General features: G+C 36.4%; 2 protein-coding genes and 1 non-coding gene across 6 annotated transcripts; 2 read left to right on the top strand and 1 right to left on the bottom strand.

Annotated features, from left to right (window-relative positions):
- Positions 1 to 327: 327 nt before the first annotated feature.
- Positions 328 to 400, top strand: TRNAA-CGC (transfer RNA alanine (anticodon CGC)). Its single transcript has one exon. It is a non-coding gene; the product is annotated as a tRNA-Ala (tRNA).
- A 136-nt stretch (positions 401 to 536) lies between these two features.
- On the top strand, positions 537 to 5771 carry LOC140767770 (26S proteasome non-ATPase regulatory subunit 8 homolog A-like). The gene is made up of 6 exons (XM_073107809.1): positions 537 to 689; positions 1489 to 1567; positions 1927 to 2029; positions 3686 to 3949; positions 4042 to 4153; positions 5320 to 5771. Exons 1-6 carry the CDS (start codon positions 585 to 587, stop codon positions 5458 to 5460), a joined length of 804 nt encoding a protein of 267 aa, XP_072963910.1. The 5' UTR covers positions 537 to 584; the 3' UTR covers positions 5461 to 5771.
- A 335-nt stretch (positions 5772 to 6106) lies between these two features.
- LOC140767768 (serine/threonine-protein kinase CTR1-like) lies at positions 6107 to 18523 on the bottom strand. Of its 4 annotated transcripts, none has more exons than XM_073107804.1 (15): positions 17763 to 18523; positions 16930 to 17228; positions 16706 to 16850; positions 16208 to 16327; positions 14752 to 14926; positions 12587 to 12892; positions 12441 to 12481; positions 11540 to 11608; positions 9329 to 9429; positions 9153 to 9237; positions 8952 to 9050; positions 8801 to 8869; positions 7639 to 7833; positions 7400 to 7494; positions 6107 to 6736 (listed from the first exon to the last, which is right to left on the bottom strand). In XM_073107804.1, exons 1-15 carry the CDS (start codon positions 18285 to 18287, stop codon positions 6628 to 6630), a joined length of 2433 nt encoding a protein of 810 aa, XP_072963905.1. In that variant the 5' UTR covers positions 18288 to 18523; the 3' UTR covers positions 6107 to 6627. The 4 variants fall into 4 exon arrangements, 3 of the variants coding, with proteins under 3 accessions (XP_072963905.1, XP_072963907.1, XP_072963908.1); XM_073107806.1 differs by having other exon boundaries at positions 7639 to 7770; positions 17763 to 18522; XR_012105620.1 differs by lacking the exon at positions 6107 to 6736 and having other exon boundaries at positions 7639 to 7770; positions 8962 to 9050.
- Between the last annotated feature and the right edge of the window lie 1553 nt (positions 18524 to 20076).

The following is a 20076-nucleotide window of genomic DNA, read 5'->3' as shown; positions in this document are numbered from 1 at the left end:
GTATATAGAAACCAAAAAGGTACATAAATTAGTTGAGTTAGATATGTCTCCTGTAAAGAGAATTCATTGGATTTAGACTTTAGTCTTTCAATTTGCAGTGGTAGGAAGAGAAGGTTAGGGAAGTTGGGAGAAAAGTAGGTTATATATTGTGGAAGAAAATGATGACCATCCAGAAGACTTGTAGATGAATCATTCATGGATAATAAATAGCACTTAAACAATAAAGCCTGCTTATATTACATTGAGACTGAGATTAATAAGAACAATAGAAATTTTTTCCATATGGAACTATATTATATATTTATTTAAGTTTGAAACTTACAGTTAGGGGGTGTAGCTCATATGGTAGAGCGCTCGCTTCGCATGCGAGAGGCACGGGGTTCGATTCCCCGCACCTCCATCATCGTCTGCTTATATTTTTTTCCTTGCGGGTTGGAATTGGATCCTTTTTCCAAACACCCACCCGGATCCGATAACTGATTCACAATATCAGACCAAGAATAAATACTACTAACTCATGCTCTCAAAGAGGAATAAGGTCGACCAGGAGAAGTGCGATAGAGCGGAGAGGAGAGGAGAGGGAGATGGATCCACAGTTGAGAGAAGTAGGTCAGCTCTTTGGTCGGTTCAAAGCTGCACTTGTGAGGAACGATTTCGATACCTGCAGCAATCTGCTCTCCCAGCTCAAGGTAAGAATTTGTTCCTTTTATTTCCGAGATAAAGAAATGAACAAGAAAAGAGATCTGTTCATCCTCCATCTCTTTTTGTAAGATTTAGAAGGATAGTTTCTTTTCTTGGTCTTAGGCGTTGGAATAATTCGTGGCGGTTTAGGGCATTTTGCTCGTAGGATCGAGTTCCGATTTTCTTGTTTCTTGGATTGGTTTTTTTGTTCTTTTCGTGCTAGAAAGGGAAATGGCATCCCATTCGGAGAAAATTCTGGCAATTCTTTTACTTCTCTGTTGTTCGTTCTTGATGCCTTGTTCAACACGCTACCACTTTCTTGATCTGTAGCGCATTGAATTCGTGCAGTTCTTTTACCATCTCTTTATGCGTAGTAGAAGTTAACTACAAATCCATACGGCTTACCAGCCACGCAGACCAACATGATCCAATCCGTTCACTTATTTGGGGCACTCAATTTAGGTCTGCATTTCTATTGAATTTGGGTCGAATTGGGTCAATTACAGTGGCAGTATTTGGTTTTCTATTTTCAAGGGGGACTTGACTGTGCGTAGGAAGGCGAGCTACCATGTTAAATTCTGTACTTGCTGAAAATATCATGAGTCTTGCAAAGGCACATATTTACTACAGTTTGACATCCCATGAATAAGGATGCACCTGTGTCCCCGACTTGTGCTCACTGAAGATTATCATGCATACCTTAAGGATGCGCTTTGAATATTTGTTAGCTTGGAAGGACCAAACTATTTGATTACCTGTAATTCTGTTATTGTTTCCCTAAAGCAGGGCATATGGTTTTCATTGCAGGTGCTCTTGACAAAATTTCCTAGCCTTCCTCCATCCTTCCAGCATACGACTAATGCTGTTGAGGAGCTGACAATAGCAAGTAAATTTTCAGATTGATCATATATATTATAGACCTTATTGCTGTTATGCTGTTATATTTATATGAATACTAATTGATATCAACTCTACATTATATAGTCTTATGCTGTTTCCATTTTATCTAACTCTGGCATATTCCTGTGTTTCACATCTTACACCTTTAATCCTGGTCTTAGATCTAATTTCTTGATATCATGTTGGAATTTTTTTTGTCATGCCTGTTACATGACCTCAGTGTCTAGTGGTTTAAGTTTATTATATTGGTTAACACAAGGATTGGTTTTTGTTATGTTATTGTTTAGCTAAGAAATTGCAAGATCATAATAATCAAGTTTGATGATGTTGTTTGAATAATTTCAGGGGATGTCTATGAGCATGCTGTTGTTTTGAGTGTCAAGACTGAAGATCAAGAAGCCTTCGAGAGGGATTTCTTTCAGCTGAAACCTTATTATACTGATACATGGTAGCTCAATTTACATTATTTTCCTCGAGTATCATGTAAAAGCTAATCTTCCTTATCTATTTGTGTATGCGGTCCTATTTAGATTAGGATTGTCACAGAAACTCTTTATTTTGCCAATAACATAAGAGCCTTTTCAAGATATTGCTTGGTCTGACAAATTATATGCTAGTGTATCATTATTTTAGATCAAGTATACCCATGCCACAATGACAGATACCATGTAATAGGTGAGGGAGATGAGAAAGAAGTAGGGAGGTCGTGAAGCATTAGCTTTGGCCCGTCCTATTGGTAGGGAGGGAGGAATAGTACTAGAGAAGGAACAAGAGGAAAGAGAGTGATAAAAGTGATCCTTGGCATCTGATATGATGTCATCATCCCTGTCAAAGAGGATGCCATGTTGCTAGAATATGGCATCTTTGTCATTACAGAGATACCTCTTCACAGTCTGGGGAGGAAATAGGTTTATCCTAACTCTTCCCCTTGTTTGGAATTGCAGAACGACATGTGCTGCCACTGCTGCTTGACACCATTTTGTCTTGAGTGATACTTAACAAATGGCTTCGGTTTTTGGGCGACCTATGATATATTTAAGTCCAATCCATTAAGACCTAGCTGCACAGATAGTATGCGTAATGTGCATATCTGAATACATGTATAGATGACTTTGGATTCCTTTCTAGTGGATTCAGGACTTAATTTCTTTGTCAAATATCAGAACTGGAGCTATGTGAAGTGATTGTGAACAAAAATAATGCTTGAGATATTTCTCTAAATCAAATGGTGACAGTAAATGTTTTACACTATTAAAAAGATGTAGATCATAAGTAAAAGTCCGTCTGAATGTGACAAGCATTTATATGTGGTACCAAAATAGTTTATGTGTGTATGAGTTTATGTATATTAGACTGTTCTGGGTCTATTGAGCTCAAATGCTCTTCTAGCATCTTGTTATCTTGGAATAGGTGACAATTTTATTGGCTCATGTCCTTCAAAATATGAGTGCTTATGCTTTATTTTTTAGATTTCTCCGACTAATGAGGAGCAGGCATTGTTTTTAAAAGGACTGGAAGGTGTGGCATTTAAAAGGTAACGGAGATTGATTATGAAGGAACATAATCTTGAGAGAAAATGGTAATTCAGGAGAATATGGCACTTTGTTAATGCTTTTGGAACTACAAGCCATTATCACTATATTAGGAAATTTTTGAAATTGAGCTATATAATATATATTGACACTTTACTACCGTAAGATAGATTTATAGAGCTTAACAGAGATCTGTTTGGCAGAAAACCAAATTAGCACTTGTTGCAAGCATTTGAAATACTTTAGACATGATCATGGGCAGGCAATCATATATATGAACCACACTATGATAGGAATAACTGGAATGTTGGATGAAAAATTATCTTGAGATAAAGGATAATAATTTGTATTTTTATCTCACATTTAAATTATAATCGGCCTCGAAGGAGAAGAAATTAGTAGTATAGGCCAAATAGTTTGTTCATTCTTTGTTGCTTGATTTCATTTTATGATAATCTTCCGTATTTTTTAGCTCCATCGAGTTTCTCTGCACAACCTAGTATTTGTTGTATTATCAACATTATCTGCATGATTTTGCATTGTGTTCAACCATTTTATGTGTCTTTTTGTAGTGGCATTCTTCCTCCATCACCACAAGAGTACCCAATCTTAGGGCTTAACCTACTGAGGCTTTTGGTACAAAACAGAATAGCAGAATTTCACACTGAATTGGAGCTTCTTCCACCTGGTGCTCTAGAGAATCCTTGTATAAAGCATGCTGTAGAACTGGAGCAGTCATTCATGGAAGGTGCTTACAACCGTGTCTTAATTGCCAGGCGGACTGTACCACATGAAACTTATGTTTATTTCATGGATCTTCTTGCAAAAACTGTGAGGTTAATATCTTGGCCATCCTGTACTATTATTCTTTATTTCAGTTTCAGAAGTATAATCAGAGAGGTTTTACAACCCTCTGACAATTTTGCAGAGATGAAATAGCTGGGTGCAGTGAGAAAGCCTATGATTTTTTGTCAATTAATGATGCAAAGAAGATACTGATGTTCTCGTCTGACCAAGAGCTTTTCGAATATATAAATCAGGTACTCTTTTTGGGCCTTTAATATGGGAACTTCTTTTGTCTCTTCGTCTTTAAGAATGATAACAGTTTTTTTTTTAAATTACAACTTAATTTCAGTGGCATTGTATCTCAAATTTAGTTTTCCTGGCTTACAGGGAGTCTCTTCCTTCTAGTTTATTGCATAATTAAAGCAATCACTCTTATATTTGGCTCCTTTGTATGTCCACGGGACACATTTTCCTGCAAGAAGGATGTAACTGAATGAATGCATTTCTTTTTACGTAGTACAAAAGATTATGGTAATTTCACTTAAGCATTTGCCACAATATGCTGCAAATGAGCAAATCTATTGAGTTAAGCTTCCCTAGGCTCTCTGCTTAGCTACACTTTGGAAATGAAGATAGATGTTGAAGAAAGAAAGGATATTTATGGTACAAAATACACTTTTTGACGTTTCTTCTTTATTGTTTCACATTTTCTCAATTCCACTCTGTATAGGGTAACTTCATTACCGCAAAAAAGTCTCTCTCTCGATAGTATTTCTGCTCTGCAAACACCAACCCCAACCCTAATCAATAGCTGTCATCTGTCTTCCCCTCTAGTCTATTTTTTTCAACTCTAAAGGATTTTGAGGGACAAATCTGGACTTCATCAAAGAAGGTTGGTAAACCTTTCAGGTGGACTTGCAGAATCCCTGGTAGTTTTCTTTGTTGTCCCATTCTGCTTTGGCTGTAATATGATATCAATTTATAGATTGACAAGTTAGACATCCAGGTTGTACACTAGCTGAATTATATTGTTTGTGAAATCTTGCTGCAAAGCTGATGAGGTGATTGTTATGGTTGTCCGACTGGCTGATTACCATCACTTTGTTTATCACTCCTGATGTAACATCAACTGATCATATAGGTCGAAAATCTTATTTCTATGGACAATAGATTCTTTATCTTTGCTCGTCATCTCTGTTGCCATCTCAAATAAGGGCAGTCTGATGTCAGTTGCTGTAAAACTATTACGCCATGTTGGAAACTGCATGGATTTAGGTACCTCTCTTGCATGGTGAACATCTATGCAGGACAAGTGATGCACTAAAACCTAGTCCTATTATTCCTAATATGGTACTTGTTCATCCACCTGCATCATAATAGTCTATCTGATGATGCTCGTCTTCTAATTTGCTGTTGGCAGGAACGCCCTGAGTGGGAAATTAAGGATGGATCAGTTATCTTCCAAAGGGCCAAAGAATCTCAACCCTGCAAGGAAATACCGTCACTGCAACTGATCAACCAAACACTGAGCTATGCTAGAGAGTTGGAGCGCATTGTCTAACAATTGAGGAGCTAGGCTTCCTGTTTTCTTTAACCCCGGTGAAGTGATCGGTTGTAATATCCCAAGGTGTATTAGATGCTGTTCTATTCTTCCGTGATTCCATGAAGCTCAACAGTCACTCTTGTGTTGCAAATATATCAATCACTCTTCTGATCGCATGTCTTTGGTAGACTAGCGGATTGGAATACTGTGCTCTAAGTTGTTTAACCTGCAAATTTTGGTGGTGGTGCTTATCCGTTATTACTTATCCTCTGACACTTTTTATATATCATTGCTTTGTAATGTGTGAATGGTACTTCGTACAGACGGTATATTTATTATCTTCCTTTATTTGATGCAACATAGAAAAGGTCCCTCCTGTGCTTTAGCTATATATCCTGAACAGGTCACATATGCCCTCCGTGGAAACAAAATTAAAATGTATATAACATGTGAGCAGCAAGAAGAGGGGAAAGAGGAGGGAAAAACTATTTGCTCAATAAGACGACGCATAGTTATTGCTCAGACAGCATTGCGCAACAATAGAGATGAGGAGTACGAAACAACGGATAATGATGAGAAATAGATACATCACAGTAATGTCCCACAGCATCATTCATCGTTTCCATTTTCCCAAATCCAACAAGAAACCAAGCAACCAAAAACAAATAGGAAGCTGAGAGCCACCACCAAAATTTTATGACATTGGGGAAAAACGTACTGCCCTAATAACAACACATTAGAGATTGCTCTAGCTTACAATAAATTGCAGCAGATCCGATCCAATCCGATCCAGATACTTCACACTCATGTCAGTCGTACAGATCTTTTAAATGCAATGCAGAATATAGTAGAGATCGTGCAAACTTGCGGCATCGTTCTAAAAAGTTGTTGCAGCAATACTATCAACAGCAGATTACCAACCGAGATACACATGCCCGTGCCACAGGAAATTGCCTTACTGACTGTTGAGGCCGTCAAAGGGAGTAAAAGAACAAACAAAAGCTTGTGCAACACAGCAGTTGTGCTATAAAAATCTCTCCTTTTCTTTTCTCTTCTCATTCACGCCTGTATTAAACTCGGTTACACCTTTTACCTAGAGCACGGCAATACAAAATGACAATCCCGGTCTGCCAGGCGTAAGAATTTACACAGATTGGCAACATGTCAAGCAGAAGGAACTAAAATTCATCCTTCAATTTTCATGGACTTCATCTGTGCTATTGGAGGTGTCGATTTCAGCAACTTCTTCAGCACGTCAACGATGCTTGAAAAGGAGGGACGCTTTCTTGGATCACTGCATAAGGCGGAGGTAGTAGATATTCTCATTCAGATGATTCACATAATAAATAACAAATACTGCTAATGTTTAACAAATTGAATAAAACAACGTACTACTATCTCTATTATTACAAACAAGCACAATGCAATACCCCTGGAGCAGTAAGTTGTGTCAATTGCCAGAATACCAGTAATTATGTAGAACAGCATGTAATCAACTTTACCCAACGCAAGATAAATACTAACATTCGATGGAAAATACTAATAACCTTAATTCCTTAAGCCAAAATTGATCCAACAATGCGACTATATCTTGCTGATCTCAAATCTGAGGACCCATGCATGCCCTTTGTTGTCATATTTTCATGAATATCATTAAGTGAACATAATATTTAGCACAGAAAATAACATGTATCCTTCCGCCCTGGCTTCACAATGGAATAGCTATAATTACATCAAAAAGTGGCAGCAGCAACTCTGATCAACTAATTAGTCAAGTTATGGAGATTCGAGGATTCACTAGAATACTTCCAATATCTACATCTATGTGATTCAGAACTAAAATACTTCCAGAAGCAATTAATGCAAAGAAAGAAAAAAAATTGACAAAGTTACAACATCTCATCAAAACCTACTTCTTCATACCCAGAAGCCAATCTGAAGTAATAAGAGGACTTACTCATCCCAGCAAGACTCGAGAAGCGCTGCTAATTCCGGACAAGTAACTTCTGGGATTGTGAGCCTTCTGTTCTGAAATGCTACTGCTCCAACTACCTGTGATATTAGTCCATTAACTATCAGAACAAACAAAAAGGCATGTGGTTGATCTTTGTTAAAGAAAGTCATAATGGCATTGATGATGAAGATTAAAATGAGAACCTAAAGTGGAATTTTTATCAAAACTTGAGAGAGGAATACCTGAGCTGCACTAAGACCACCCCATGGTTGTTGCATCGTTAGAAGCTCCCATAATATCACTCCAAAACTGTAAACATCAGACTTCTCATTCGATGGTTCACCACGAAGGAACTCTGGAGCCATCCATTCAGGCTGCAAAATGTATTTCACATCAAGAGATCTTATCATAATCCAAGGGCAAAAGCTCACTTGAAACTGCAAATAAAAGTGATATTGTCTGATTTTCATCTCACACCATGAATTAAACTTACATCATATAAGAGTCGACAACCATCATAGTATGTTAGTATATAAAACATGTATATCTACATTTATACAAAAGAATGCCAGCAGTAACACATAAATGGACAGTTGGAATCTATTCACAAACACATGTAATAGGTTTTTGTGCCATTCTTTGTACCAATCAGCATTAACAAAAGCACAGTACACAGGTACCACCATAATGCACTAATATTGAGCCAAAACTTAACATGATACTAAAATCATAGCATAACAATGACCATCAGATTATAACTGAAATCACCGAATGGTCCAAAACTGCAAAAGTATTACTGCTTTTCATGTGGACCAAAACAGAGTATAATAGAAGACTATGCATGATCCAGTATTAGGCAAATCCAAAAGAATATACTTCTTTTTATGGAACAATTTATGCCCTTATCTTGTCTGAGAACTCATGTAAGTCTATCATTCTTTGTACTTTTTTAATAAGAAGAGCTATTAGATTCATAGCTGAACTCAAATCATATGCTCAAATAAACATAGTAAAGTATGCTTTGAGAACAAAGCCGGACAACATAATAAAAGATGCGTTGAGAACAAAGCTGGTTAAAATAAAATAAAAGAGTGCTCGGAAGACAACCAGTTAGGAAAGAATCAATTTCTTGATGCTAGTGGATTTTACGTTCATACAATGATGACACGTCTGGATATTTCCCTAAAACTAGAAAAGGTCCAGACATAAAGAAAGGAGCAATGTACAAATAATTACAAAGGCATACGAATAAGATGAAATCTAAAATTAAAGCATTCTGTTGCAAGACGAAATTTGAAATTCCAGTCAATAGAACACTTCCAATCAAGAAAAGGTAAGCTATTAACTTTCCAGCAGATTGTTAGACAGACAATTAGTTTAATGACATTAAATTGTAATGCTCACCGTTCCAGCAACAGATTTTGATGATATGAATGTATTTGCCTTGAATCTCGACAAGCCAAAGTCACATACCTATCGACATAATATTGTAAGAAAATAGGGCACAAATGAAGATATAAAAACTTGATAAAGTCATGATAGATTAACATCTAACCTTTACCGACCAGTTCTTATCTACCAATAAATTCGGAGACTTCAAATCCCAATGCACAATAGGAGGATTAAGACAATGGAGATAATTTATGCCTTTGGCCTGCATATGATGTGTCATCCAATCAAATAATAATTGAAATGATGCTGCCTCCCCCCAAAAAAAAAATCCTTCACTCACAAATTAGATTAATAATATACAAACCACGTCTAATGCCATACGCAATCTATGCCTCCTGTCCAAAATTTCTCTACCAGATGCTCTATTTATGAGACGGAAAAGACTTCCCCTGCTTCCAATAGTGTGAAACCTCAGTAAAAGGACCAGTGATCTAAAGTAGAAAAGATTCTCACTAAGCAAAGGAACATTTCCTGAGTTACCTTGGCAGATATTCCGTCACTATTGACAGGTGTGGGCTCTTCGTGACTGCACCCATAAATAGGACAACATTTGGATGACGGACAAGTTTCATTATTGCAACCTGGAGGTGAACATAACACATCATCAAGTTGTAGGAAATCAGTCCTAAGCAATAATTGATAAGCTCATCTCACCAAAGGTGCTTTTGCATTAATATGACAAATTAGAATTGCAGCTATGATCCTTTCTATTTGCTTTCAGTCGTCATGTAATTATAAGTGAAGATAATCCATTACTGCATCCTGAAGGTGATTGCCATTTATAATAACTAACAACATTTATTTCGGCATCAAATGATGGGAAGAATTTTATGAAGATTATACATATCCTTGATACTTCCACGGACCTAGCAAAATTGTATGCTGAACATCTTATTCCTGCAGATACCTGTATATAAACTTCTTTCAGATTATTCTGAGTGTCATCTTTAGTAAAGGAGGGTTTCCAGATAAAGCAGGAGAATACAGTCCTAACAAAATGAACTTGTCTATCTCATGACCAAGTGGATTTAAATAGTAACGAGTCTCGAGGAAAAAGGCCAGGATTACTTGAATGAAGTAATCAATTGAATCTTCAATAAGTTACCAATCATCCATTCTCCGTGTCTATAACAGACACTCCTATTTAGCCCATGTCTGTCCTCCCTTGGGCTATGCTAGTCCCACAATTAAATCGGAATGTATCCTTTTGGGCTCACAAAATAGATATAGCATTTGGCATAAGGATTACATGAGGTGTAACAAATAACAGTTATGTCACTTTGAAAAGGAACGGATAGCTGCATAAGAATCTCAATCTTTGTCACAATGTTTCATCATTCCTATTACAATTCAGAATTTTGTTAATTATTCTAGTATTAGGAATCAAAACTATGGCTGCCAAGTCTCCATTAAGGTAATAAGGTACTAACTACTACGGTACTGAGATAGTCCATTGCTGTCCATCTTGGGTCTCTACCAAGTTGGTTCCCCATGGCCCATGGTGTATCATTCCAGTTCTCTCTCTCTTGCTCCAGTTAAGGGTCAAAGTAGGCTACAGAAGTGCCTCACACTGAAACGGAAGATATCAACTTCGGGAAGGGGGGAACATGTAATCATCCATGGAAGAGCAGTATGTAGAGATTTATAAAATTAGAACCATTTCCTTTACCGATTAAGAAAATTGAAGGTTTCTTTACCAGCTTCTCAATAAAGCAAAATAAATGAAAGCAAATACTCTATCAAAATAAACAATATAAACCCTAAAATCAACATGTTCATGGCCTCCATAACCTGGGTCCTGGGATACAAGAAGACGGCTATATTGATTAATCATTTTGATCCCATGATACGATATTAATAGCCAATAAACTATTGGACAGCATGTTTGCTCACAGTTAATCGAGAACTTGTAAGTAATTCATTCACGAAACATGTTTGATCTTATAAATTTGACTGCATTATGGATCACAGAATAGAGTTGCAATATTTAAATTCATAAAAGACTTGAATGGACTGATATCTGCAAAAGCTACAAAAGTCAAATAAGATTGAATTTTTGAAATTGATAATTGTATAGTTCTTATACAGTAAGATTAAAATTATATGCATGATCTATTCTACTTCTTAAGACTTTTTAATGACTAATTACTAGATCTTATAATAATGATATTCCAACTATCAATTGTCAGTTAAGGATGCATGAAAAGTGGGATAATTCTCCTTAAACCCCTTGAATTATTATTGTTTTCATATACACTTTCTGAATTTTTTTATTACTCATATACACCCTCTGAATTAAGAAAAATATTTACATATATCTCCTTATACTAAAAAAAATAATAAAAACTATACCGATCTGATTAAAAAAAAGTTCAAGAAGTGCATATAGGAAAAGGTAATAATTTGGGAGGTCTAACTGAAATTATCCAAAAAAAAATACTTGCATGTGATGTCCAAAGTCCAAACATTATCAAGTGACAACATATCAGTTTGGTATTAGTTTCTTTTTAGTGAATCGTTAAGGTTAATGACTGCAAAATAATATTTCTTCCATTACAAGAACAAAGATCAAGAGTGAAAAAGTACAAACTAAAGAGATTAATCTGCAGAAAAGGTCATGAGTTTGCTCCTTTCAAGAATAAGCAAATATAAGAACATCATCAGAGTCAACTTGATTGTATAATTTATCACCTCTCTCAGAAATTCCTTGATTTGATCCTCATGAAAATCTTGATCAATAAGAACCTTCACAGCAACATCCTACAGATAGTACACTTTGTTATTTATGTGTTACAAAGAATCCTGAGTTCAGCTCGGAAAAAATAAAAGATCCAAGACAACAAGGAAACACCAAGATGAATATTTGAGTCATTTGCTCATACTTACTCCAAATTGCAGTGTAACATTGTTAAGTATATGTTTCTGTTTGCTTTTTCTACTTCAGTGACTAAATGGAAGAAATCCATATATGCAGACTGATAAAGACAGTGATATGCATAGGCCTACGAATGTGCTACCTTCTTTGAGTCTCATTTTACTCCAAGAATCTCATGATAGAAAATGGAACTTCTAGTCTTCTACATTTAACAACACTATAAAATAAGAAAATACTATCGTAGATTCATATAGTAACCACAGCTGTCTCCTTTCAACTGCACTGATTGAAGCATAGACAAGAGTGAATGTCAATGTCAATTGAAAAGGAAACACATAAAGGCAAACTATTGGACCATAAGGTTCCACCAAAGTGCCAACCATTAAATATTTAGTAATATCTCTTGATTCTGCACCTGGCATCATGTACTGCTAATCAATTCTTCGTATTATGTGAAGCTAGAGTTGTACGGACTATGGATTCTTTCAGTAGGATAAAGCATGCCAGTCAGCTGGCTGAATGGCTAAACCAATTAGACAACAGCTAATTACACACTCCAAAAACCAGGAAAGCAGCTGCATCATGATAGCATGCACTTCATGTGAACAGTTTCCATTCAATGTACAGTACATAAACTATATATCTGCATAACTTAAATGGGTGGCATCAAACGCACTAAGTGACTTGATTTTAATACCAAAAGAATTAAGTACTTACAGATCCATGCCATTCAGCATGATAGACGGTCCCAAATGAGCCTGTGGAGCAAATAAGTAGAATTATGGTTAGATATGAAAATCATAGCATGGATTGCCAAATAGAGTAATAAATTAATAATATCATGACCACAGAGGAAGACAGACCAGCTCCGATGCGTTCCTTGATATCCAACTCATCCCATGATATCTCAAGCCAATCCATTGCAAGAGATGGCTCAAGAGTCAAGTATCTAGGTATACTGACATTCTGATGGCTCCCTCTGCTCCCAACCTTGTCACTAGTGTCTACTGATCTCAATTGCTTAAGTACTTCTATTTCAGACAGGTTATTCCACTTCTTTGTCAACTGACCACAGCCTGAGACTGCACCTTCTTTACATGATACTTGGACAGAATTCATTTCTCCAGGTCCAATATCAATAGGGTTTCTTGCAAATAGATCCAGTACACCTGAAATGAATCTTCTGATCAGTAATGAAGAATTAAAAAATTGTATAAAATAAGAATATGACAAATACGATAACACCGACATAACAAATCTTCAAAAGATAAAGTGTGATACAAACTAGATATAGTTCCAACATACCAAGTTTCCATTCCGATTCTTTAACAAGAGAACCACATATATATATATATATATATATATATATATATATATATATATATATATATATATGTATGTATGTATGTATGTACGTATATATGAGTACAAACCCAAATAAAACAAACACCAACAAGATAAAAATTGTAATTTGACTCTAGAATATTCCTTCAATACAAATATATCCAACATATGGGCAACCTCGGACTCCTCCCCTCATCCTTCCTGTGTCCAGTTGCTCCAAATCCAACATACCACAAATCTCTAGACCATAACAAAGAACACCAGCAAAATTTAAATTTACCAATTCTATTTCCACAATTTCCCCAGGCCAGATGTCTTGCACCAACTTCTACTTCCCAACCTGAATTACTCTCTTGTTCAAAATCTATCTAACCCAAAACATTACACAACTTTGACAAGAGATACAAAATATATATAGGAGTTCTCAATAACTAAATATAAGAAGTAGGGAAAAAAAGGTCTCTATAGATCATAATAATCATCACAATAACAACTATTAAGAATACGTTCCCTTCAAGTTCATAAATCATACTCGAATAATATCCAAGCTCAATATCTGACATTAAAATATCACCACACCTAAGTAAAGAATAAAGCCTCTTTTAGGTTGTGTTTGGTTATAAGACTGAGTAAGGGGGGATATGTCATCTCTAGACTTAATCCCAAGGGATAACATATCCCTTGGGATTATTAATCCCATGTTCTAAATTTATGTCATTATTTGGTTTATACGGACTATATATGAGATAACTAAATAAAATTACATTATTATATTTGATAAAAAATTTAATAACGTCCATTACTATTTTAAACTAATGTTGATTATCTCAAACTTAAATTATATAATGTTAATTATCAAAATTAATCACATGCAATTCAAAATAATCGAATTAAAACTAAAAGTAATAGAAATAATAGAATAAAGTTAATATTAACATGCTTAATAATAAAAAATAAAAATGTAAACCTTTATAATGTAGCAATACTTCAAATAAGATAAATAAATAAATAAATATATATATATATATATAACTATGTATCTAAATTTATTATTTATTATATAAGGGTCATAAAACAATAGGACCCTTATCCGCTCACTTGGGATTATATAATCGCACCCCATAGGTAGGCCTCTTTTGAGAGATATGGCATCCCATCCAGCTTCCTAATCCCGTATATTATTTTCATACCAAAAATTGAAGATGCTCCGATAATCATCAAAATTAATCACTAAAGGCAATTCTCTATCTCATATGAGATATTATAATGAACATAGGAACCTGTAAACCCTAAAATATCAAAATAACTTTACTAATTTAATAGGAAAGGCCAAATTTATGCACAAATTAGAACTGCTCTAGCACATTCACTTTTCTTGGCAATGCATTCAACAAAAAGGTGCAATCTCAGAGAAATTTGCAAGACAAACAAAAATTGTTTTTGAGACATTGAACTTCTAATGTCTCTAAGATTGAATACGTGGACAAACCCCTCATCTCCAAGAGCGAAGTTGAAGCTAGTTCCTAGCTCATAGGAAATAAAGTTGGCAGCAATGCAGTATCTCCATAATGCTATGATTATGCTAGAGTACTAGGGACTTGTTGCTGAGATTTCAGAGTACCAAAAGAGTATGTATCTTTGTACTCAGAAGTCAGAACCACAATCAAAAGTATATTGAAGGTACCTTTATGATCTCCAATCAGCGTCCGGTTCCATGAAATCTCCGGAATATAAGTATTTTTAGAACCCGTTAGATGCGAAAGTTGGAAAGGTGACGGTACACAGGAAAGTAACTGGCCATTAATTGATGAATCTGGATCATAGATATTTCCTGGTTCTCCAACAAGATCTACTACATACTCCCTGTTGGAGATCACATGTACAAAAAAAATAAAAACTGATCACGAATTTCAAAATATATACATATGTCCATGCTCATTTACAAACACAATTAATCAACCTCAACATCAAGTCCATCATCAAAATCATGGCAAGTTTATGTGCAAATTAAGGTCCTAATCATGTCTACAAGGCCCTCACGAGCTTGCAATTCAAAAGCATTTGGCTCTCAATTTTCCCTCAAAAGCATTTGGCTTTTCAGAATTGCCAGATGAAACAGTTGGTTCTCTTAATCTTTTATCTTTATCGAAAATCAAAATGAGATAAGAAGATGAAAGGGGAAAAGTTAGACATTCATAGTTAATATGTGAAGCAATAACAGACCCCATGGACCACAGATTGCAAAGGATTCTTCTTCTAACATGTTATCAACATGCATAACAGAATATAAACCTGAAGATTTGATCAGCATCTGTATCCTAACTACATGTTCATCTCAATGATAAAAACCAGAAAGACAGAATTATGAACCCGATTGAAGTCAAAGATCATTCTAAGAAAGAAGTAAGAGTGACTGAAATAATCTCAAGTGACATGTTAGTCCAGGTGCAGATAAGGTTCTAAACTCTAAAGCCTGCAAGCATATGGAACCAGCCAGGTGACTCTTTGTAGATCTAACACAAGAATCGTGAACATGAAATTGCACAAGTCATACTTCAAACTATATTTACTTATTTAGAACAATTCAAACTGATGTGCAAGTGAAAAAAGAAACCATTTAAAAAAAAAAATCTGCTACTTTTCATTATTTTCTATCATTTTGTGAATTCTTTTGTTATTCCTAAGAACACTTCTAATATTTCTAAGTTTTTCTATATCTATAAGAAAAAACTGAAACCAGCAGAAAATCTGAAAACATTTTATGAATCATGACCAAAAAGCAACTAGAATCAGAACTTTAAACCATGGTTCAAAAAAATTGGTATTTTGGGATATTAGATGTCAAAGAACTGAAGTCAAGAGAACACTCAATATGATACTTCCCACATTTAGTTGATCTCATAGTTTAGACTTTAAACTACACATGTCCTCTAGAACATATAGATAACCCAACAACATGAAAACCACAAAACAGAGAACAACAAACCACACACATGCACTGATTCACACAAGGAAAATAACGTGAAGGAAATCAGTAGACATTCAGAAAAGGCCAGCCAGTAAGATGCTCTTTTCTCTATGAACACAGGAATTTAAAATAGAAGATAATGTGCAAAAATAAGAAGATGAGGATAAGAAACCTTCCTCAAGAATCTCCTCTTTTCATCAACTTTAACAAGGCATGAAGAACGATGTGCTGAAGAACAGTATTTGCAGCCTTGAGCTATCCTACATGGCAGACCTATTAGATCAGCGAGCTCCTGCATTTTCGAGGACATAGTGTAAGAGAATCAAAGATGAGAGCTACACAGATATTTACAAGTGGCACTGGACAGAAGCAAAAAGGTATTTATCATCCATCGACTCAACCTTAGTTCCAAAGAAATTTACATGATATCAGTATGTTCCACACGTTATATGTAACTACAATCATCGGTACAAAAGCCCCTTCATACACAATTCTCCCATTATTTTACTACCCATAATAGTGTTAAGAGAAGGCCCATCTCTACCTCGTGTCAAATTGACAATTTATTATAAATTATATACAAATATATAACTGACTGACCATATATTGTGAAGTGAGGGGGATAAAATATGGGTCACATGTTGGACCAGCACATTGTGATATAACATACCTTGAAAAGGATAGCACGATGCCTACAAAAGCCAACAGATAAGCTCCCAATAGGGACAACAATGCACTGTTGTTGCCTCCTCAATTGTTTGCTACGTGATTTCCATTGTCTATATAGATCTCCATCCTCTGATTTCAATGAACCCCTTCAAACTCACAAAGCAAATTATTCAGACTCAACAGCAGAACTTTAAAATATCAAAGCAATCTGTATCATGGACATACCCCATGAAGTCAGAAACGAGTCTGGCAAGCTTTTCAATAAGATCTAAGGTTATTCCTAAGGCATGATAAGACTCCAGTGCTATGTTTTCAAGTTCAGTAAGGCCAGAATCAACATATTTGTCGACAAGAACAACTTCCACTGAAGACTCACTAGGAGCAACATCCCTAAGAGCTCTTAATGTGGGCAATCGTCTTCCTTCCTTTGGTTCATTGCACATTTCCCACAGGTATGGGTCCATACCTAGAATGCTGTAGAATCCATGGGTTATCTTATCTGAAAATGATAGGCAACCATTGACCTGCAAACAAAAAAAAATGTTTAGCATATTTAACAGCAAACTAACATACGCATCTAAGGGGTCTCCTAGCATTGTGGATGTCCTTAATCATCAACAAGGAATTGATCGCCAAGTTTCTTTAAGTAAAGTCACGTAGGCCTTATGAATTCGTTCAATAAGGTGATTCTCTAAAAGCTCAAAGAAGATGTTAGGTGGTAGATGAAATACCAGGCAATAATGGACTTCATACGGATAGGTGGGTACGAGCAAAAAAGAAACAGGAAAGCAAGATAAAATCTCTACATGTCCAAATCCCTCACAACAGCACGAAGTTCTTGCCGACCTTTTTACTTCACTCTCTAATACCCATTTGGATCCAGGTATAGGGTTCTACCCGGAAGGATTTAACATCTCAATTTCATAATCCCAAATTGAAAAGTCACGCAAGTCAAACGCTCTCTGCTTATCAGAAATATGTAAGATAAGATTGTATCAAAGGGGGCAAAAATAAAAAAATCCAATTTTGGCACGAAAACCGTTTTTAGAAGAACATACCCACAGTCGATAAGAGACAGCTTCCGAATCCGACGCGACTATGGAAATCTCCCTTGCTCCCTCCTGTATAATTTGCGGCTGGTCCGCCAAGAACGCCTGCGAGGTGAGCCGCATCGCGAGTGACAGCTGCAAGTAGTAGCCCTCCGTCGCCCTCTGCGCCCAACTCCGGTCCATCCTCGTCTCCTCCCCCCTCACATCTTTATCTACATCAAACACCCCCAAAGCCGACCCCGTACCCTCCCCGGTCACCGTCGACCCGGATAACCCACTCCCCTCCACCGTAAACAAGCTCCCGCCATAGCTACTACACCCACTCGGCAGCCGCTGCAGCGGCAATGAGCTCCTCTCGAACTCATCGATCATATTCCCATCCAAACCCTTCGACTCCAGCAAAGGGCGGCTACCCTCATCATCCGCGAACCCTAGCCTCGACGACGTAAACCCTAATCCCAAACGGCTACATGAGCGATCGGATCGCAACGGGGGATCCAAATTTACGTTATGGCTGCGACGTCTGTGAGGCATCGTCACGGGCCTCACGGGTGTCACGGGGCGATGGCGGAGGATCCCTCCGCATCGCTCGATGGCGAAACCCTCTCTCCAGGACGGCGCAAACTCTAGCCCACTGATCCAGAACAGAGGAGAAAGAGAAAAGGATAAAAAAAAAAAATTAGGGTTTCGCGGCGGTGAAGGAATCCGAAGGAAGACAAAGGAACTGGACGTGGGAGGAGGAGGACGACGAGGGAGAGGTATATAATGCCATGGCGGTGGAGAATTGAATAAAGATTTAAGCGCGAGAGACTAACATGCACCGGGCTCAGATGCCTATGGGGGTCTGAGGGAGTGACACGTGGAGATGAGAGAGTTCAGGTGGCGACACGTCATCGCGGGTTTTCGTAATTTTTTTTTATTTGCTTACGGCGGGAATAGTACATTAGTCGTTACTAACGACTTCGTTTTCTAATTTTTTTTCTTTTGATTTTTACATAATTGCCACTGACATTTTTCAAAATATTATAACTATCACTATATATTTCAAAATATTATAATTAAACCTATCTAGGGGGTTTTCTGTGATTTAATTAGAAAGAGAAAGGGTCAAAGTAAAAATATGAAAAATATTGGGTGTAATTGAAATAAGTACAATGGCTATTTGCCCATACTAGGCCTCCTTAAAAGTTTAAATACCTAAATAAGTTTATCTCCAATATCATATTAAACAATTAATCGATCCAGAAACTTAAACTATGAACATTTTATATCTTAAGTTGGTGACATAATTAAATGCTAATGATGAGGATAATCTCACCAATCTAGTTAATTTTACTTTAAAAAATTATCTTATAAATTAAAACTGCTCTATGTCTCTTTTTCGTAATTAGAAGGGTCTAAATGTAATTAACACTTTTCTTAATAACTTTTCCTGGCGTCTTACATTAATGGCACCTCGTGAGAGCATGTGAAGGTCGTCGTTGCCAAGCTTTTGGGAGTTGGTCTTTTTGACTCCAAGCAGCAAGCAAGGCTTCATAAAATATCTCAATGGATTCAAATAGTGCATGATATTATCAAAGATACAGCTTTATTGGTTCCTCCTATTTATGTGGATTAAGACACCATAACAAGGACTGCTAACTGCTGATTTGATAGCTAACAGGTTGCTTCAAGTATCATCTTCTTTTATTTTCAACCCAAAATAAATAATTAAAAAAAGATTATTGATATTAAGGATAGCAGGCTACAATGAAAAAAATATGATCCATCTCATGGGAGATCTATAGTTGGTGCTTAGACATAAATTTTGATGAGATTCCTCTCAGAATAGCAATAAACAATCATTATAACTCCTCTCAGCCACCCCCCCCCCCCCCCCCCCCCCCAACCATCTCCTTGTGCCTCCCATGATAGCAAACTAGCTTTGATTTCAAGTCCTTTCCTACAGAAAAAATGGATGCATCTCTGTAAAGTTCAAAAGGAGCACAGGGAGATTGGTTGTTAGATAAGCCACGCCTGTAGGAAGTGAAAGAGAGCCTTTTTCTCCTTCCACTTTTAGAATGTCCTTTACTCTATGGCACATACTTTTGCTAAGATAAATAAAATAAAATAAATATAGTCTTACTTTATTCCTCTCTGTTTCTACCATCCATATCAATATCACTGCCCTTAGATTTGGGCAAAACTTTCTTTTATCTGGTAATCATGCTCCAACAAACATGGAAAGAGACACCAGAGTTAATAAATAAATAAATTTACCCATAAAATAATAAGGGAACATGGTCTCTTCTCCAGTCAATGAGGGTAAACAAAGTAGGAACAT

This window comes from Typha angustifolia, chromosome 9, assembly GCF_048772165.1.
Source record: "Typha angustifolia cultivar Huaian chromosome 9, ASM4877216v1, whole genome shotgun sequence".
Lineage (NCBI taxonomy): Eukaryota > Viridiplantae > Streptophyta > Magnoliopsida > Poales > Typhaceae > Typha > Typha angustifolia.
Note: the sequence above shows the minus strand (reverse complement) of the source record. Positions and strands in the feature narration are given on the sequence as shown.